Source organism: Chinchilla lanigera, unplaced genomic scaffold (assembly GCF_000276665.1).
Source record: "Chinchilla lanigera isolate Chin_1 unplaced genomic scaffold, ChiLan1.0 scaffold00128, whole genome shotgun sequence".
Classification (NCBI taxonomy): domain Eukaryota; kingdom Metazoa; phylum Chordata; class Mammalia; order Rodentia; family Chinchillidae; genus Chinchilla; species Chinchilla lanigera.
The window spans coordinates 3,175,736-3,195,606 of record NW_004955529.1 but is presented as its reverse complement, the minus strand read 5'-3'; the positions used below and the strand labels follow the sequence as shown (position 1 = coordinate 3,195,606).

The 19,871-nt window shown below is 37.4% G+C and overlaps 1 protein-coding gene across 2 annotated transcripts in view; it reads left to right on the top strand.

Annotated features, from left to right (window-relative positions):
* Rps6ka6 (ribosomal protein S6 kinase, 90kDa, polypeptide 6) overlaps window positions 1-19,871 on the top strand; it is a 180,854-nt gene that overhangs the window by 100,899 nt on the left and 60,084 nt on the right. For both annotated transcript variants that reach the window (XM_013507539.1, XM_005410079.2), the window contains 5 exons: window positions 4,404-4,506; window positions 5,083-5,213; window positions 5,668-5,790; window positions 6,589-6,678; window positions 14,218-14,376. In XM_013507539.1, coding sequence (XP_013362993.1) covers window positions 4,404-4,506; window positions 5,083-5,213; window positions 5,668-5,790; window positions 6,589-6,678; window positions 14,218-14,376 — 606 coding nt within the window. The remainder of the gene's footprint in view (window positions 1-4,403; window positions 4,507-5,082; window positions 5,214-5,667; window positions 5,791-6,588; window positions 6,679-14,217; window positions 14,377-19,871) is intronic.

Sequence of the window (19,871 nt, the reverse complement as noted above, 5' to 3'; positions counted from 1 at the left end):
ATTCCCACAGCTTCACACACTGCCTTCTCAGAGGCTCCTTTCTTGGCTCTCCTCAGAAAAGCCCTCCATCTGGGTAGAAGCCTCCTTAATCCCACAACTCTTTCATTCTGCATTCCATTAAACAAGCATCCCATGGACAACACCAAGGTCAGTTATCTGTGAAAGGAGTACCCAGGAAGGACTTCTTCAACCATTATTTTAGTGGCCTATATATACCAGAATGACTGAGCACAGTGAAATATACCCTGGGGAACCAATTCATAAGAATGTACTTATTGAGCAGGTGTCTCAAGGACTATCTTCTGAAATGAAAGGTTAACTCTTTTTCACCTTTGAACCCAAAAAGGGGAAATCTTAATGATTTCTGAAATGCCCTCAAGTCATTTTTCTTCTTGTCCTTGAACAAAGTACTTGCTTTCTTCTTAATGCTAATTTGTTCAACCAGTTTTACATGTGGTTCTTTTTGGGACAAAATTTTAAGTTTTGCAAATTTTTCTGTTCTGTTTTTTGTTTTCAGTTTTCACTGTAAATGTGGCTAAAAGCAGCCAGCAGTACCCATGCCTCAGTGTTGGGTTGCCTTGAAATTTCTTGCACCAGATTAACTAGCCTCTTTACACTGAGCCTCCTGCAAAGTCCCTGGGCATGATTTTTTTCCACAGGATATCAAGCATTGCCTCTAATATAACTCCCAGAAGAATCTTCATTCCCAGCTGAAACCTCATGAGCCTGGACTTACTTTCTAAATTCCTATCAGTATTCTGGCCTTCTGCACTCTGGCTGGAATTGCCTCAAATGCTCTCCTTATAGCCTTTTAGGCTTTTTCCAGCCTGAATCTTGAAACTTTTCCGAGCTCTTCCTGTAAACCAGTTCCAAACACTTCTGATTTGCATGATCAGGTATAGTTACAGTGATGACCCAACTCTCAGTAACAATTTTCTTTGTTGGATTTTCTGTTGCTGAGATCAAATGCCCAACACTCACTAAAAATTGTTCATTTGGCTCATGGTTTCAGAAGAAGCAGTTCATGGTTGGCTGGCTCCAAAGCAGAAATGTGACAAAAGGGCATGGCAGAGCAAAGCCGCTCAGTTCATGGTAACTGGGAAGCAGAGTGAGGGATCACATATAGTCCCGATGCTTATGCCTCTGTGACCCACCCAGATGTATGTACAAGTGTGCTTTGTTACTCTCTTGGAAGTTATCAAAAAAATCAAATTGACAGTCCACCTTTACCATCTCAGGCAGTATGGACATTTTAACATTATTGGTTCTTCTGGTTAATGAACAGGGCATATTTTTTTCATTTTTGTGGCCTTTTCAATTGACTTAATCAGTGTTTTACAATTGTTGTGGAACTCTATCACCTGCTTAATTAAATGTCTTCCTATGTATTATATTTTTTGTAACAATTGTGTGTGCAACTACATTCTTGATTTCTTTTTCAGATAATTTGCTGTTGGCAAATTGTGTTCCTTTTATATCCTGTACATTTGCGGAATTTATTTATTAAATAGTTCCAGTGGCTTTTTAGTGGCGCCATTGCACTTTTCCATATATAAGATCATGTCATCTGCAAACTTGATAACTGTACTTCTTTTGACTTTCAATGCACCTTATTTCTTTTTTATTTGCTTGATTACTCTGACTAGGACTTCTAACATTATGTTAAATGAAATCAGTGGAAGTGGCCATGCTTTTCTTCTTTCCAGATCTTAGAGAGAAAGCTTTCATTTTCCACTTGTTCAAAGTATTGATGCCTGGGGCTGGGGATTTAGCTCAGTGGCAAAGCGCCTGCCTGGCAAGCGCAAGGTCGTGAGTTCAGTTCCTGGTACCAGAGAAAAACCAAAAAAAAAAAGTATTGATGACTGTTGAGTTACAACAAATAGCCCTTTTCTATTGCGGTATAATCCTACAAGTAATTTGTTCAGTGTTTTTATCTTGAAGTGATGTTGAATTTTATCATTTTTCTGTATCTATTAGGATAATCATGTGGTTGTTGTTCATTCTGTTGATATGGGTGCCACATTTATTGTTTTGTCTAATTTGAACCATGCTTATAGGCCGTGAATGAACCTCCTGTGATCATGATGAATAATCTTTCCAATGTGCTGGTGAATTCCACTTCATAGTATGTTGATGAGGATTTTCACTTTATGTTCAACTGTCTTGGCTCATTATTTTGATATTTTGTGTTTTTTTTTAATCTAGTTTTAGTGTTAGGGTAATTCTGTCTTTGTCCAATATGTTTGAAAAAATTCCTTCTTCTTTTAGTGTTTGGACTAACTTAAGGACAATTTGGATTAATTCTTCTTTAAATACATGGTGTAAATCAGAAATGAAGCTGTCTGGTCCAGAGCTTTTCTTTGACAGGAGACTTTTTACTGTTGATTCAATTTCATTTCATTTCTTGTTATTGATGAAGCCAAACTATGGCTGCTCAGAGTTCCTAATTCAGTTGGCCCCTCCCTAAAATGGCATTTGGCCGAGTACCCTCTCCATGGGACACAACAGATGTTTGAACTGGGGTCACCAGCTGTTGTAGCACACAGCATCCACTGCTTGTTCCACTGGTGTGCTTCTCCCTGGAGGCTTCTGGAGTCACTTGCCCTCGCTTTGTGCCTGTAGATTTGATCATCTGCTCTCACACCACAAACTCGAGGTTAGGGAGAAAGTACAATTCGCCGCCTCCTTTTTCTGTGTTGATGTCTCTCTCTTCACTTTTCCTGTGAGCTCCAATTCTCCCTTCAGATCCTTTCTGGGTCCCAGGGATCCACCTCCCTCCTTTCCTTCCCCACAATATTATATTCTAATGTCTGCATTCTTAATCACAGAGAAGCTGATTTCCTAATGTTTAGCACTCCACCATCTTCCTGGAGCTGCTCTCTGAAATATCTATTTATGCCTTCACCTTCCGTCGGTCATTAGTAGTGAAGTGACTTGATTGTGAGCAACATATAACTTCCCTTCTTGCTTTTTCAGTGCATCTTTTTTATTTTACTGTAATAAAAGCAAACACTGATTCTCATCTGATTTCTTTAGCTCTGTAAACGTACAGTGGTACTTCAGTTCATGAACATAATTTGTTCTATGATTTTGGAAGTGATGGCTGTGTTTGTTTGGCAATAGTGGTGTGCTTGTGTTGTTCTAAACAAACTGTTTAGTTTGTTGTCACTTGATGCACAGTTTGGACACACAGAAAAAATTTGCTAAATGACTGTTTGCAAGCCAAATTGGTTTCAGAGAAAAGAGTTCATGAACTGAGGTACCACTGTACTTTTGTGACTGAATCACTTTCCAACTAGGTTTTAACTAGTTCATTTGCAGGAAGACATTGTTAGAAGAGCCTAGCCAAAATCTTATTCCACCTATGTCTAAACATATAAATTTTTAAAAGTTACATTTTTAGATGAAAGTAAAATGTCCAGTTCTATGAAATTAGCACTATATGATGCGTTTAATATATATTTCATGCAGAGACATACTATTTTAGATAAAGTGTATATTTCATGAAAATAATGTAATGAATTTTTAGCACTTTTAATATTATAAGTTGTTTCTGCATGGTGATACTGTGATACATCTTATATTGTTGTACCAGTGCGAACTGAAGTCAGTTGTCGATGTCCACAATTTGACTTGTTTACTCTTTTGCTATGCATTTTTTTGGCCCCATTATTGTGTTTCCTGGCCTCACTAAGTCTTGGACTTTGTCTCTTCATTTTTTTTGGAATTTGCCCAAGAGGTATCTGAACGCCATGGAAATTTCTTTTATGTAATGTAAGACTTCTGTTAAAAAAGGTGGATATTGTGTTTTACTTTCTTTTATTAAATAGTTGGAATATCCCTTATTTAAAATGCTTGGGACCAGAAATGTTCTAGATTAAATTTTGGCGCATTTCAGTGTACGTGAGATATCTTGGAGATGGGAGCCATGTCTAAACACGAAATCCACATATGTGTCGTATATACTTTATACATGTAGCTTGAAAGTAACTTTATGCAGTATTTATAGTGTCACCAGGTGTAGAATTTTCCTCTTCTGGTGTCATGTTGATATTCAGAAAATTTTGGATTTTGGTTGGCATGATGCTACATGCCTGATATACTAGCTACTAGGGAGGCTAAGGTAGAATTCATGTTTGCTGACAGCCTGGATAACTTACTGAGACCTTGTTCCAACATGAAAAATCGTAAAAAGAAAGGAAGCTGGATATGGAGCTCATTGATAAAGTGCTTACCTAGCATGTGCAAAGTCCTGGATTCAATCCCCAGTACTAAAAGAAAAAAATTGGGGTGGGGTGGAGTTGGAGCATTTTGGAATATAGATTTTTGAAACAAGGATGCTCAACCTGCATAAAAATTCTAATGTGTTGAATGTTTTTATGTTACCCTGTTACTTTGTGTAGAAATTATATAAACGAGAAGTTCAGCCTCCATTCAAGCCTGCTTCTGGAAAACCAGATGACACTTTTTGTTTTGACCCTGAATTTACTGCAAAAACACCTAAAGGTAATGTGGAGCTTTGATTCTAGTAATAACTAAATAACATATTTCCTTAGTTAAAAGCTTAAAAGAATAAGTTTACAGAGAGTTGGTTTGTCCTTGCTGGAACCGTGTGTCCTATATACAACATTTTTAGGACTCCTGAGCCTTTAAATGGGGAGTATTTATAGAGAAATACGGACAACAGCAAAGAGTAGTAGAGTTTGTTTTTGTTTTATTTTATAAGTCTTTTGATATGCTCATTACTTACAGGGTAGTGGCTAAGAGGTAAAAAATTTTGTAGTGTACTGTCTCTTAGTTCAAAATTTACTATGATTTACTTCTATTGACATCTGTTTTGTACAGTTTTTCGACAAATATTGAATGCCTACTAGGTACTAAACAGTAAGGATCCAGTAGTTAATAGAACAAACAAAAACGTACTTGTCATAGTGGGATATGCATACTGGGAGTGGGAGGTAGCTAACATAGTATAAATAAAATATATTTGATAGATGACATGGAATGGTTTTCTTTACATTTAATATTAAATATAATTATATTTTCTATTATTCTAATTAAATATAATTATTTGAAAATTAGATTCCCCTGGTTTGCCAGCCAGTGCAAATGCTCATCAGCTCTTCAAAGGATTCAGCTTTGTTGCAACTTCTATTGCAGATGAATATAAAATCACTCCAATCACAAGTACAAATGTTTTACCAATAGTTCAGGTAAATTCTATGTATTGTGTTATCTGGTTAGGAGATCTATCAGGTTGAAGATAATTCTTCCAGTTACTGATAATGAATTTTTAATAGTTTATTTTTATGAGTGAGTTTTAACTACTTTATCTCTCAAGACAACTATTAAAGGTGGCTTTATATATTATGGGGGGAAAGATAGTAATTGTCTTTAATTCTGTTCATGTGGTCTGCTTTGGCAAAATGTTAGGGTGATTTCTAAGCCTGTTCATTTATCATGTTAGCCTTGGGAACCTAGAAAGCCTACAGTTTGTTTAGAACTGGTTCAAAATCTGCATAAGTACTTTGTTAATAGTGGCAAACCTTCAGTAGGATAGTTATTCTGGATATTTAAAATATTTAACATGAGGGCATATTTAGGACCAAAAGAAAATATGAAAATGTTTCATTCTCCTTAAAGTCTTACTTTTTTTAAAAAAAATAGGTCAATGGAAATGCTGCACAATTTGGTGAAGTATATGAATTGAAAGAGGATATTGGTGTTGGTTCTTATTCTGTTTGCAAGAGATGCATCCATATATCTACCAACATGGAATTTGCAGTAAAGGTATTGTCTTTTAACATAACTTGTTTGATGTATGTAATTTAAATTACCAGTCAGTGGGCATGTGCATGGATCAAATAAAGAAAGGAAAGATAATGAGAATGGAATCTGAGACTTAATATTTTCATGTTGGATTTTTTGCAAGGTTTCATTTCAGAGAAACAGTATATTTCATGAAGTTTTTGCTTTTGAAGAGCTTTATTTTAATATAATACTGTATGCTAAAAATTGAGTAATTGTGGCAATCATATTTATATTTGGAACATATTGTCATTTAGTATATGCTCAATGAAATTGAATATTATAATAGGGACAGTGTTTCATTTTTTTTATAAGATTTTTCTGTGAAGATATTGGAAACATACTTTTTATTTATTCACATATTTATCTAATTAGTACGTGTTTGCCATACATAATGATCACATTTCTCATATGGAATTTGTACTTGTACATAATATAACTTAATTTTTCCTTTTTTTCCCCATTTCCCTCCCCTCTTGACAATACTTCTTCCCCTCCCATTTACAAAAGCTTTTTTTTTTTCATTTTTTCCGTACCATTCTGCTTTTTCTTTTTAATCCCTTTTCCCTTCTTCACCTTCCCTTTCCCTCTCCCTTGTTCTCCTTCCAATTTAAACATATTCTTCCTTCTCCAGATATTGGAAACTTTTACATGTTAAAATAATAGGGTGAAAATTCCTCTTGAATTTTTAGGTATTTGTTTAACAATGTACCAAATTGAAAACTATTTCATTTTTAGACAAAAATATGTTTTTCTCAGAGATTGTTGTCTATTTCTCAGATCATTGACAAAAGTAAACGAGATCCTTCAGAAGAAATTGAAATTTTGATGCGCTATGGACAACACCCCAACATTATCACTTTAAAGGATGTAGGTATTTTAATATCTACTTAGCAGCTAAGTTAATGCAGTTATAACTTGGAACTGTATATATAGTTCCAAATATGGTTTTCGTGCCATAAGATCTCAAGATGCTGCAATTTGCCACTTTAATTCTCTTTTCCTATAGGCCTACTCATAATATGTTAAAATTGATGGGTAAATGGTAGTCCAGATTACATGGATACATTCTTGCTGCTTCCCTAGTTAACATTACAACTAGTTCCATTTATCATTTTGTAACTATGTAGGAAAATAAATATCTGTCAGGTTCTTGAAGATTTTTTTCTTGATTTTATTGCAATTGGCTGTACTTTATGGATTGTTCATTCAGTAAAATAGTCTATAAAAAATGAACATAAAACCCATATATTAATAGATACTACTGAATAAAGACTTTTCACATAGAAGGTAATATTCTTTTCATTTTAGAAAAGGCAGAAAAATGAACTATCGCTTGACCAGTTTTTTTAGCTAATCTGATATACACTGTTTTTGTAATCTTTAAAGAGTCCTGATACCATGGCATGCATCTAACAGATTTATTCCAGGCTCTTACATACAGCAATCAAAGAACTGCAAGTGTATAGCCAGTTGTGAAGGTAAAGCAGCTACATTTATGAAGATCATGTGAAGAAGTACTCAGGCCATGTCTATGCTGAGTGAAATATGGCAGGAACATTAAAATGGTACCAGAAGTAAAAAGAACATACGACCAGATAAATCAGGCCTTTGCATTTTTTTTTAATTTTTTTTTTAATTTGGTACTGGGAATTGAACTCAGGACCTTGCACTTGCCAAGCAGGCACTTGTGCTACTGAGCTATGTCCCCAGCCCAATGCATTTTCTTTTTTTTAAGGAGAGGCCCCCAGCTCAGGTGCCTCACATTGAGTTTCTAGGCAAGATTGATAGGAATGATTAACAGGGTGATAAGTAATCATGAGTCTGGGGCTTTCCACACGTGTGTATATTCCAAGGTTCACTCTGATTAAATTACAGATAATGGAAGGAGGAATGACCCTGGGATATTGCCCAAACTCAAGTGTGTTGAGGAAAATGGTCTCCCAGCCCCCTTCTTTTACTTATACTATTTCCCTCTGAGAGACCTAGTTGCCCAAAACCTTTAAAGAATGCTGAAGCATTGAGCTCCATCTTCCATGGCTACTTCCTGCTGAAAAGGGCATTAGTCCTACCTATGTGGGGACCAATGAAACTCCCGCCCTGTCTCATCTAAGAATTCAAAGTAACTGAGTACCTCCTCTCAGTATTTCCTGATGAGCTGTGGATGTGGAGGTGGATTTTAATATTGGGCTTGGGCCATCCCCTGTAGTTTAATGGCTATCAAAGGAGAAAAAACAAATTTGACCAAGAGGTTCAGTATGTAAGAGCTAAATAGTAGAGTTACAAGAAGCATTCATAAAGGCCATGTCTAGGACAGTAATTAAGACCACTGTTCCTGATACTTGGCCGGGACATACATGACTCAAATAGTTCCTTGTGGATCTTAGAAGGGTTATTGACAAGCTTCTGTGCTGTATCTCATGATTTCAAACTGATTGACATAGGAACTACATTCTTTTAGAGACAGACGTAACCTCTGTTTCAGCATTTATAAGATCTCTCCCCTACGATGCGTGGCCAGCCCTGGCTGTGAATGTATTTGATCTCAAAGGATGGCAATTCTCTGAACAAGTTCGTCTAGGCCAGCAATGGAAAATCCTTTGGAGCTTTCAGTGATGCAAACAGCCTACCTGGCATGCTTTGCCTCTCCTGATCGAGATTATCAAGTTCTTCAGTAGCTGTTGATGATAGAAGAAAAACCTGATTAGCTTTGAGGTTTGGTGTAAGTAATCATGGTATAGATTAGGGTCCTTTAGCTGAATGATTACTGAAGTGGTTTTCACAACCTTCCCTGGGGTGCTGTCATACCGTGCATGGAGATCAACTCCAGACAAAGACATAAAGATATAACGGTTAGGCTGGATGAGTCCTTAGCAACTAAGACACAGGTTGCCAGAGGTTTGAATGTTAGAGTCACCTTGAATAGGATGAACATATCTCTTCTGATGAGCTGTATGAGGTGTTCTGGTATCACCGTAAAGATAGCTTGGAAAAGGAACTTTTCCAACTGGCAGTTAAGAGTGATAATAAAGCAGACTGCAGGGCTAATTCCTTCAAGGCACACAACAACTTTGAAATGGGATGAAAGTTTATCCCAATAAGAAATTCGAATTGAATAAGACACCTCAGTATCTGAGACATACTTTGTTTTCCCATTACTTCTTGAGTTCCCTGAAGTGCCTGTGAGGTGATGCGAATACACTTGGGAGTCACACAGGGTGCCTCAAGCACTGACATTCACTGCCCGAGCATTCTTCCCTGGCCACCATGGTGGTGGATGACTTCATCCATTCCTGGGAACAATGGAAGTCCCTCCTCCAATGAGGAAGTTCCTCCTCCAATGAGGAAGTTCCTCCTCCAATGAGGAAGTTCTTCCATTGTCTTGGTTACTTTTCTCTCATTGCTGGGACGAAATACCTGATGCCCAAAATTAAGGAAGGAAAGGTTTATTTCGCTTACAGTTTGTGGAGGTTTCAGTCCCTACTTGGCAGATTACAAGGCGCAGAGTGGCACATGGCAGAGGGCTACAGCTCAGGACGGCAGAACACAGCAAAGAAACAAACACACACAAGAGAGGAAATGGCCAGAACCACCCTCTTCCTCTCCCTTACATATGCAAACTATCCACCCCAGGGCGGTGTAGCTCTCACACCCATAATCCATCAAACCCTAAAAGCCTACCCCGTGACCACATGAGGCTTTGGGGGGGACACCCAAACACGAACCATAACATCCATGTTCTGACAGGCCTGACAAGTGTTTGGTGGCTTTAGAGGGCACTCCTTCATCCAGTGTCCCACTCACTTGCACTTGAAGCCCTCTGACTTGTTTCTATCACTCTTGATTATATTGGTTTCCCTCAGTGGTGTGGGCTTTAACCTGAGCCTTATCTGAATAGGACAAAATACAATATTGTCCTAGAATAATCTGAGCTTCCCTATACTCTGGGTCTAAATTAGTGTATTTACAGAGTACCTCTTCAAGTAAGAGTTGAAAAGCAACTGCAGTTTCATCAGAGCCTTGACTGAGATTATTGTAGTTCACAGGTTTGGGCATCCCTTGACACAACCCACTAAAATGGCCTGGATATATAACTTTCATTTGACTTCCTCACCCATCTATTTTAACCCCACTCAGGCCCCTCTTAGTGTACAAATAATGCAGCAGTTGACTGATTATCACTGGGGGAAACTGTGAAGGCTTTGTCAACAACCAGCTTTACAGCTTTTATAATCATTTTTCTTTTTATTGCTGTGCAGTAAGAAATCAGGATGAACTAGATATCTCACCATGTCAGATCGAAAGGGTGTGGAGGCCATCAGCAAACTTTCAGAATACTCAGAGTGTCTACACGTTTTCCCCTGCTTCGCTAAATATCCATAACTGGAAAAGGAATGTTCTCTCAGATGGTACCCTTGGCCCCTACCACTTCTTTAAGGGGTAGAGCATTGGTGGACTTGGATGTTGAATTCCCTGAATCCAGGGCCTTTTGGTAGGCAAACCCAGATCTCGTGTGGATCAGGCTCAGGAGATGGCCTTTATCTCCTGGAGTAGCTGACAGAGCAGGCTGTTGAGGAGGTGTAGTGCATGGGGGAGAGGAACTTACAAGAGGGAGTCCTCAACAGCATCAGCTCATGAGAGAGGATTAGTTCTACAGCAAAGATCAGGGCTGTGGTACAGAGCTTAAAGGCTTGACTGTGAGCCACCTCTGACCACTTTCTCTGTTTCTTATAATAAATACACCATTGAAATTCTGCATTATATTTTAGGCTGCCAAAGGGTGGGCACATCACATTTTCCCTAAGTGGACACATAGACCATTTTTTTTATTACATAGGAATATATGATAAATTTTGGGCAATCCTGGGGACAGAACTGTTCCCCGTGAGTGAGGTATCCAAACAATGTCAGAAGGAATAAATGAGACATTTCCCATGATGGGGCTGTTGATGGAATAAAAATTACATTATGGGGTCTGAACCCATTAATGCGGACATTACAGGGCATCTTCTCATAGTTCCTGAGCCTTTCAGCCCCAGGACATGAGCTGAAGTTGTGGAATATGGTCATGGAAGATCTACTGAGCCTTCCCCTGAGTCCGTTTCCACATGGGAATCTTACAGGGCACTCTCTAAGTCAATGATGGGGAACTTTTTAGAGCTTTCAATGATACAAATAACCCTCTGTGGCATGCATGCCATAGGTTTGTCAGCACTGCTCTAGATCTCTAACCCTGTCCTGCTCTCATGTTGAGCATCCTATAGTAGAGCTGGCCTCCTGGGGGGCCAGAAGCATCAGATCTTGTGTGAGATGGTTCCACTTTCTTTTGAACTTTTTTTTTTTTTTTTTTGAGACAAGATCCCACTGTAATTTAGGCTAATCTTGATCTCTCTGTGTAGGCAGGCTGGCTTTGAACTCACAGTGATCCTCCTGCCTCAGCCTCTTGAGTGCTGGGATTACAGGTGTATGCCAACATGCTGAGTTTTCTTTTGAATCTTTGAATCTCCCTCTATGACCCCAATTTATCTACTGGACAGAGTTCAGAACTGGGATGCTATACTTGCTGGATGCCTCTTAGACAATTATAAAGGGCAAAGATCAGGGCTGTGGTACAGAGCTATAAAGGAGGTCCTGCTAAGGAGGGGTGGCAATAGTTTTACTCAGTAGACTCCCCCAGACTCTAAAAATTTTCTTTCAAAAGTGGCACTTAGGGCCTTTGGCTGAAAAACTTGCACTTTAGCAGATGATATCCCACTGTCTGTCAGTAGATGGCACTCTAAGAACAGTGAGTAACATGTCAAGCAAACATGATTTAAATTACTACAACCAGCAGTCCACGTGGGGCTTGTCTTTTAAAGCTTGTGCCCTTGTATAGGGACCTCAGATCTTCTTAGTATCTTCCTCAGTCTCCAACTCTTGTGTATTTTGCTGGATCATGCCACAAAAAACATTTATATCTTGTGACAAAAGGAAAACTTCACAATGTTTCGAAAGGTATATAAACTTGAGGCAACAGCTACCACACCAAAAGCAGAACCAGCTAGAATGGAGAGAACAAACTACATTATAGAAGTGACTCCAGCAAGAGATAGCCATAGGTCATCAGTAGGAACCAGGAGAGAACAGACTGCTTTTGGCAGCAGTGCCAGCATGGAAACTACACCTTTTAAAATGACCACAAGTGTTTCTTTCCATTCTCCATTCTTTCTTTCCATTTCTTCCCATTCTTTCCATTCTAGGCTAGTTTTCTATTTTTTTGGTAACTGTCTCCGTCAGTTGAACAGCATCAAAAAGCCAAAGAATTTGAATTGTCCGATAGAGGAAAGATTTGGGGAGAGGGCAGGGACAAGAGGTGAACTAGAGTTCCGTCAGCAGATAGGAGAACAAAACACAGAAAGGCACTGAGCCCCTCACTCAGTGTGAGCCCATAGGCTCCCCTGGACCCCATCTACGTCTTTGGTGCTGCTGAAAGGAACACCTAACTCCCCGCGGTTCAGGTCATGCTGCCAACTGTACCCCTGCAAAGAAAATACAACATTGGGCAGACCAGGCCCACGTTACTCAGCCCCCTCAGAAAAAAAAATTAAGAAACCAGCCTGGGGAACACTGTCAAGTCCAAGGTGTCCTGACACCATTTTCCTGGTACCTTGGAGAGGCATAAAACTTACTAGCTGCCTTTCTTCCCTCAGGTTAGGTCCATCCCACTCCAGGGTATGGGAAACCATGACTACTCGAGAAGCCTCATGTGGCAAGGACAGAGATCAAAATACAACCCCACCTGATTGACAGGAGCTTTCTGGCCCCGTAGAAAAGACCAAAGCCTTTTTCTCTACAGTCTGGTCATCTCCTGCACCCACGTTCCACAATGAGCACCCCTGGTCACTTATAAAAAGGGGGAGAAGGCAGTTACTTTCCTTTTTGGCTGGGCTTCTTTCGGCTGCTGATGTCTGCCAATGTCTCCTGATGACTTTCTGTGCTTACCAGATGATACTACCATGAGTTGGTGTCTTCGTCACTTTCCTCATTGCTGGGACAAAAACACCCAACACCCACAAGTTAAAGGGAGAAAGATTTATTTGACTTACGGTTCATAAACGTTTCAGTACATGGTTGGCTGGCTCCAAGGCAGAGTGGCACAAGGCAGAGGGGCATCACAGAGAAGAAACAGTTCATTGCAGGCAAAGACAGCAGAATTAACAAGGGAGCTTAACAGTGTCTTTCTGCCCCTTTTATCTTATCCAGACTACTTAGGGTGGGTAGCACTTACACCCTTAATCCGAGTGCCTAGCATTGCACCGTGAATTAATTCCAGTGTCACACACACTAGATCCAGCCACCTTGGAAAAAGTCCCACCTAGACCACATGAGGCTTTGGTGGGGGACATCTAGACCCAGCCATAACAGACGGATCCAATAGATGAATTCCAGGCTCTTGAGTACAAGGAGCAAAGAATTGCAAGCATACATGCAGTGGTGAAAGAAGACACCTACATTTACTGATGATCACGGGAGGAAGTGCTTAGGACATATCTGTGCTGAGAAAAATATTTCCTGCACAGCATGAGAAAGAAGTAAAAAGCACATAAACATTTTTGGATTTTTTTTTAAGGAGGAGCCCCCAGCCCAGGTGCATCTCACTGGGTCTCTAGGTAGGATTGACAGGAATAATTTACAGAATGCTGCATCATCCTGAGTCAGGGACTTTTCAAAAAGTATGTGTGTTCCAGGGTTCACTCCGCTTCAGTTACAGGTAACTATGGAAAGAGGATTGGCTCTTGGGCATTGCTCAAACACAAGTGTGTGGAGAGGAATCACCTCCTAGTCCCCATTGTCCTACCAGTGCTAGGAGTGTGTGTGAATGTGTGTGTGTGTGTGCACATACACATGCCCTGAGTATATATTTTTCTTACTATTTTTGATTCCCAATATCAACTGAATATGTCAGATAACGTACTGAAATATGTTTATTATAAAAAAAAAAACCCTTACTCTTAGGGAAGAGAAATAACTTTAATAAAAATGAGATGTCAGGCTGGGTTTATAGCTCAGTGGCACAAGTGCCTGCCTGGCAAGCACAAGGTCCTAAGTTTGATTCCCTGTACGCCCCCCCCCCAAATGAGATGTAATTTGAAAGACACAAATTTTCCCAATTTATATTTCTAGTGAACTATACCCTACAGCTTCAGAACTTAAAAAATTAAATATTTAAGGTATCACATGAGCATCTAGGAAGTTGTTTAGATGATTCAACCTTTAACATAGCCTTACCAGATTAACTATAAATAAATAATGCTCTTTTTAATACTAGAGGTTCACTATTAAGACAGAGTACTGTAAATACAATTTCAAAATCTTAGAATTGTAATTGCAGTAGCGATAATAACACCTTAATAATATGTTCTTTCTTAGGTCTTTGATGATGGCAGATATGTTTACCTTGTTACGGATTTGATGAAGGGAGGAGAGCTATTGGACCGTATTCTCAAACAGAAATGTTTCTCAGAACAGGAGGCTAGTGATGTACTGTTTGTAATAACTCAAACAGTTGATTATCTGCATTGTCAAGGTGTAAGTTATATTATGTTCTTCACTTCAATTATGGGAGTAATGTCTTCATGAAATGATATATAGGAGATGGTACCATAAAAAGGGAGATTCTCTTTCTCTCATTTATATATTTATATAGACAATGTCCTCATGAACTTCATGACAAAGTGAAGGTTAGAGATTAAGAAATTGGTTAATGATTTACTAAGTATTCTCATCACTCATTGGGCTTGAGTTAATAGCATATTAGTTTTGAAAATAATTTGAACTATATACCTGTACCTAACATTGCCTGTGAAATTATTAAACCTAATCAAACTTAAACTGAAAGCTAAAAGAACTATGGAAGGACGTATTGTGAAAATTTTTGAAATGATACTATACCTGGCACAGAAAGTTCTAGCACTAAGAGGACTGTATATTTTGACATTTACAAATACCTCCCCCAAATATATTACAAAATTTGGATTGTAAACATTTGAAATGTATAGTATAGAATTGTATAATATAGTATAGTATAGTATAGTATAGAATGTAATGTATTGAAATGTATAGTATAGTATTGAAATGTATAGTATAGTATAGAATGTAATGTATAGAATTTTGTGATAGCTGCCAGGCATGGTAGCACATGGCTATAATCTCTGCACTCAGGAGGCTGAAGTAGGAGGATTGCCTCAAGTCTGAGGACAGCCTGGCCTATGTAGTGAGTTCAAGGCCAGCCTGGGATACATAGAAAGACTGTGTCTCAAAAACTAAATAAATAAATAAAAATTATGATGGAAGAGCGAACTTGTTATTTTATAATTTCCTGTCTCTTCATAAAGAAGGCAAATGAATTTAGTTATAAAAATGTGAGCTTTTATTACATATAGCTATAGAAGTCCTCAAAGTAGCAATTATTTACAAATTTATGTTTACATCAGTGATGACTGTATATGTATGTACCTTTTAGCCGCTACCAATGAAAAAAATGACTGCACACAGTTAACTGAAAATTATACATAAACTGCTTATAAATAACAAAAAACCCGTACTAATAATTGGTTTTATGTGTGACTTCGTAGCATGCATTTTCTGTACTTTGAAAAAATTGCATTATACTAAAGGAAAAGAGTAATTTTATTATATCATTCCTCAGCTGTCTTCATCAGCACACTGTAAAGGTTGACCAGAGTTTTGAGAACGCTGAAGATCTCTTCACTGATTTATTATTTTATACACTTTTGGTTCTTTACATCAAATACATTATGTATTAAGAATATATATTAGGAATGGTAGCATTATTATAGATTCAAATATGAGTCAAACTTGTTCTTTGTCCTTAAAGAGTTTTCGGTGTTATAGACTGCTGAATAAATTTAACACTTGATTAACTGAAATGGATAGTAGTAGTAAAAATTTGTCACATAGAGAATTTCAGAATTTTTCAATTTCTGTATTTTGTTTGATCTTTCTTCATTGTTTGTACTTTTTCGCTACAACTTCCCACTTTTTGCTGAAAGTTTCATGTACTGAAAGTATGTTTTATTTTACTTCATTGATAATGGTTATAATAGCTAATTTAAAATCTTTGTCGCTTTCAGTAGGTTATTGTATTCAGCACTGATTGATTTTCTGTTTTTCTTGAGACTGTGTTCTGTTTTCTTGGTTCTTGTATATCAGTTGATATTGAATTCTGTCCTCTGGTAATAAATTATGGAGATATTTATAGTTTGTTATTTTTCCCTAATAGCTATTATTTCCTCTGTATAAATGGATAGTCTTAAGTGGCTGAACTGAAAATTCTTTTTTTTTGGTTTTTGGTTTTTTCTCCGGTACCGGGAACCGAACTCACGACCTTGCGCTTGCCAGGCAGGCGCTTTTGCCGCTGAGCTAAATCCCCAGCCCCTTGAACTGAAAATTCTTGATGCTTGAGCAACAACTCTGGTGTCTCCATTTCTTTTGTCCTTATATGAACTGCTTTAAACTTCCACTTTTTTTTTTTTTTTTTTTTTGATTCAGGGATTAGAGCTGGCATTTATTCTTCTCTTCAGCATTCAGAGTTACCCACCATTTATTTTCTGGTACTTCAGGCCAGAAAGACTAGGTTTTACATGTGGATCTTTACCACAGTGGCTCATCAGCACTGTACTTAACTGGGTAAAAGCTGCAGATACAGTGTAGAAACCTACTTGTATAGCTTCCAATAGTTTCTCCTTAAATCAAATATGTATTGCTCATCAGATGTCTGCTTCTGTTCATCTCCCTTTAGGTAGTTGACTTTTGCATTATATTCAGATTTTATAATTATTTACTATGAATCAGGAAATCTTAGGTAAGGTCTTAGTCAATTATGTCCAAAAGCAGAACTAAAAGTGGAGAACAAAAATGGTATAAGGGCCAGGGATATAGCTCAGTGGCTTGCCTGGCAAGCGTGAGGTCCTGAGTTTGATTCCCAGTACAAAATAAATAAATAAATGAAATAAAATTAGTATAAAAATGGCTCAAATAAAAGCTGGAACATTGTTTGATAGAGGTGATTTTTAATTAGCACATATTATACAGAAGAATAGATTTCATTTTGGGATATTTGTAGCATACATTGAAGATCATTTTCACCCTCCATCTCACTTTCCTTTCCATTTCCCCTTCGCTTGTTTCTTGTTCTCTAATGATCTCTCATCTATGTTCATTTCTTCTCTCACTCTCTTCCTCTGTCACCCCACCCACCCACCAAGATTCCTCATATGAGGGAAAATGTCATATTTACTTAATGAGTCTGACCTATTTTGATTAACATGATGATCTCCAGATCATCCATTTTCTTGAAAATGGCATCATTCTGTTCTTTCTGCCTGAATAATATTATGCTGTGTATATGTACTACATTTTTATATTTAATATTTTGATATTCCTTTCATCATGATTTTTTTGCATTAACTGAGATCTTTAAAATTTTCTAAAATTTCAAATTATCATATAATTGTGCAGATGTATGGCAACAACTTTATTTTATTTTATTATGGTAGATGTTAGTTATACAAATTAATGGATTAATGGACTATTTTAACAGACTTGTACATGTATATAGGACACTTTGAATTCCACCTTCCCACTTTCTCTCTTACCCTTCCTTCCTCCCTCCCCCTTCCTTCCTTCCCTCTTCTCTAACAGTCACCCTTCCACTTTTACATTATCTTTTTTCTTTACGTTCCACATATGAGAGAAAACATACCTGTCTGAGTAGCTTATTTCACCTACCGTAACAATCTTTGCTTGCATCCATTTTTGTGCAAATGACAGAATTTTGGTCTTCGTATAGCTGAATAATACTCCTTCATGTGTGTTATCACATTTTGACTATCTATTCATCTATCACCTGGCTACTAGTCTTGATTCCATAGCTCACTTTTTATGAATGTACCACAAAAGCATGGTTATGCAGGTTCTTTTGTAAACTGACTTTATTTCCTTTGGATATATGTATGATCTTGGAATGAGACATTTGGGTCGTACAGTAGTTATATTTTTTTCAGTTTTGGGGCAGTATCAATTCAATTCTCTATAATGGCTGTAATAATTTACCTTTAGACCAGCAATGTAAAAGTGTTCCTTTTACTCCATGCCCTTACCAGCATTTATTGGTTTTGTATTTTTTTTTTTTTTTTTTGGTTTTTCTCCGGTACCGGGAACCGAACTCATGACCTTGCACTTGCCAGGCAGGCGCTTTTTGCCGCTGAGCTAAATCCCCAGCCCCTGTTTCTGTATTCTTGATGATAGACATTGTGACTCAAGTGAAAAAGAAATTCAGTGTAGTTTTGAATTGTATTTCCCTAATAGCTAAAGATATTGAATATTTTTATATATACCTATTAGTATTTGTACTTTTTTCTTTATTTTTATTTTATTTTTCATTAGTACATGTTTGTAATACAGATATTCCTTGTTTAATGACTTCTGAATTAGTAAGGTATGCTGTTCAGACTTAATATGAACAGCTTATTAAAGAGACGCAAGGATGGTTCAACATAAACAAATATAGGTGGGATTTAAAGCCCACCTTTTTTTTTTGTACAGTTCTGTACATCTTGTTTATAGAGCCGCTGTGTCTTTTTTTGTACAGTAAGCCTTGTCTATAGAGTACTGTAGTATTTGCTGATTGTACTGTACAGTGCTGTAGTTTTATGTTCTGTTGTACATTACAGTACTGCATGTAAGAGTTATGCAAATGAAAGCAAAGCCATCAAGTTGGAGCTTCTTTTGACAATTTCTTTGTTCTGAATATTGTAATGTACATACTATATACAATTCTTCATTGAGCATCAAATTCATTTAATGACCTAGTCACAAGAATGGAAGTCAGTCATTAAATGAAAATGTCTTTACGTAATGTTTACTTTTCTTATGTGGAGTTGGAACTATCTACTTAACACAGCTTGATTCCTTTTTATATCTCCTTCCCCCTCCTCCCACCTTCCCTCCATCTCTTGATCCCCTTGATACTGAGAAATAGCTCTCTCTCCACGCCTATTATTTCCCTCTTATTTTGTTCTTTATTTATAATTTGGGTTTCTCAAATTTTTGAGAAGTGGCTGTTCAATTCATCTGCCACTTTATTGATTGGGCTGTCTAACTTTTGGGGTGGTTTTGAGTTTTTTATATATTTTGCATATTAATGCTCTGTCGGAAGAGTAGCTGCCAAGTATTTTCTTCCATTTTATAGACTGTCTCTTCATTTTGTTTATTGTTTCTTTTGCTCTGAAAAAGAAGCTTTTAATTTAATATAGTTCCATTTACTGTTCGTGGATATTATTTCTTGTGTCATTGGAGTCCTGTTCAGGAAGTTTCTGCAGATGCCTATGACTTGAAGTGTTTCCGCTATATTTACCTGGAAGAATTTCAAAGTTTCATGTCTTATATTTGGATCTTTGATCTATTTTGTAATCTATTTTGTTTTGATTTTGTACAGGGTGAGATAGGGATCTAATTTCAACCTTTCTGCATGTAGATATACAGTTTTCACTGCGTCATTTGTTAAAGAGGCTGTCTTCAACAAGGTTCTGCCGCCTTCGTGAAAAATAACATGACTATAATTTGCATAGGTTTGTTTCTGGACCTCTATCTTACTGCATTGGTTGTTGTTTCTATTTTTATCCTGGTAGCGTGGTGTTTTTGTTACTATGGCTGTGTAGTATGTTTTGAAATTGGGTAGTGTTGTATCTTCACCAGTGCTCTTTTCTAAAGACTGCTTTGGTTATGCTTCGTCTTTCATGATTCCTTAAAGACTTCTTTTTCTATTTTTTCTGAAGAATATTTGGTATTTTAATAAGGGTAGCAATGAATCTGTATGTTGCAGTTGGAAATATGGCCATTTGAGCAATATTAATTCTGCAAGCATATTACCATGGGAGGTATCTTTCTTCCATATTCTGTAATTTTTATTGTGGAGGTCTTAAACCTCCTTTTTAAGGTTACTTTCTAAGTACCTTTTTAAAAAATGTGAATTGGAATATTTCCCTGCTTTCTATCTCAGG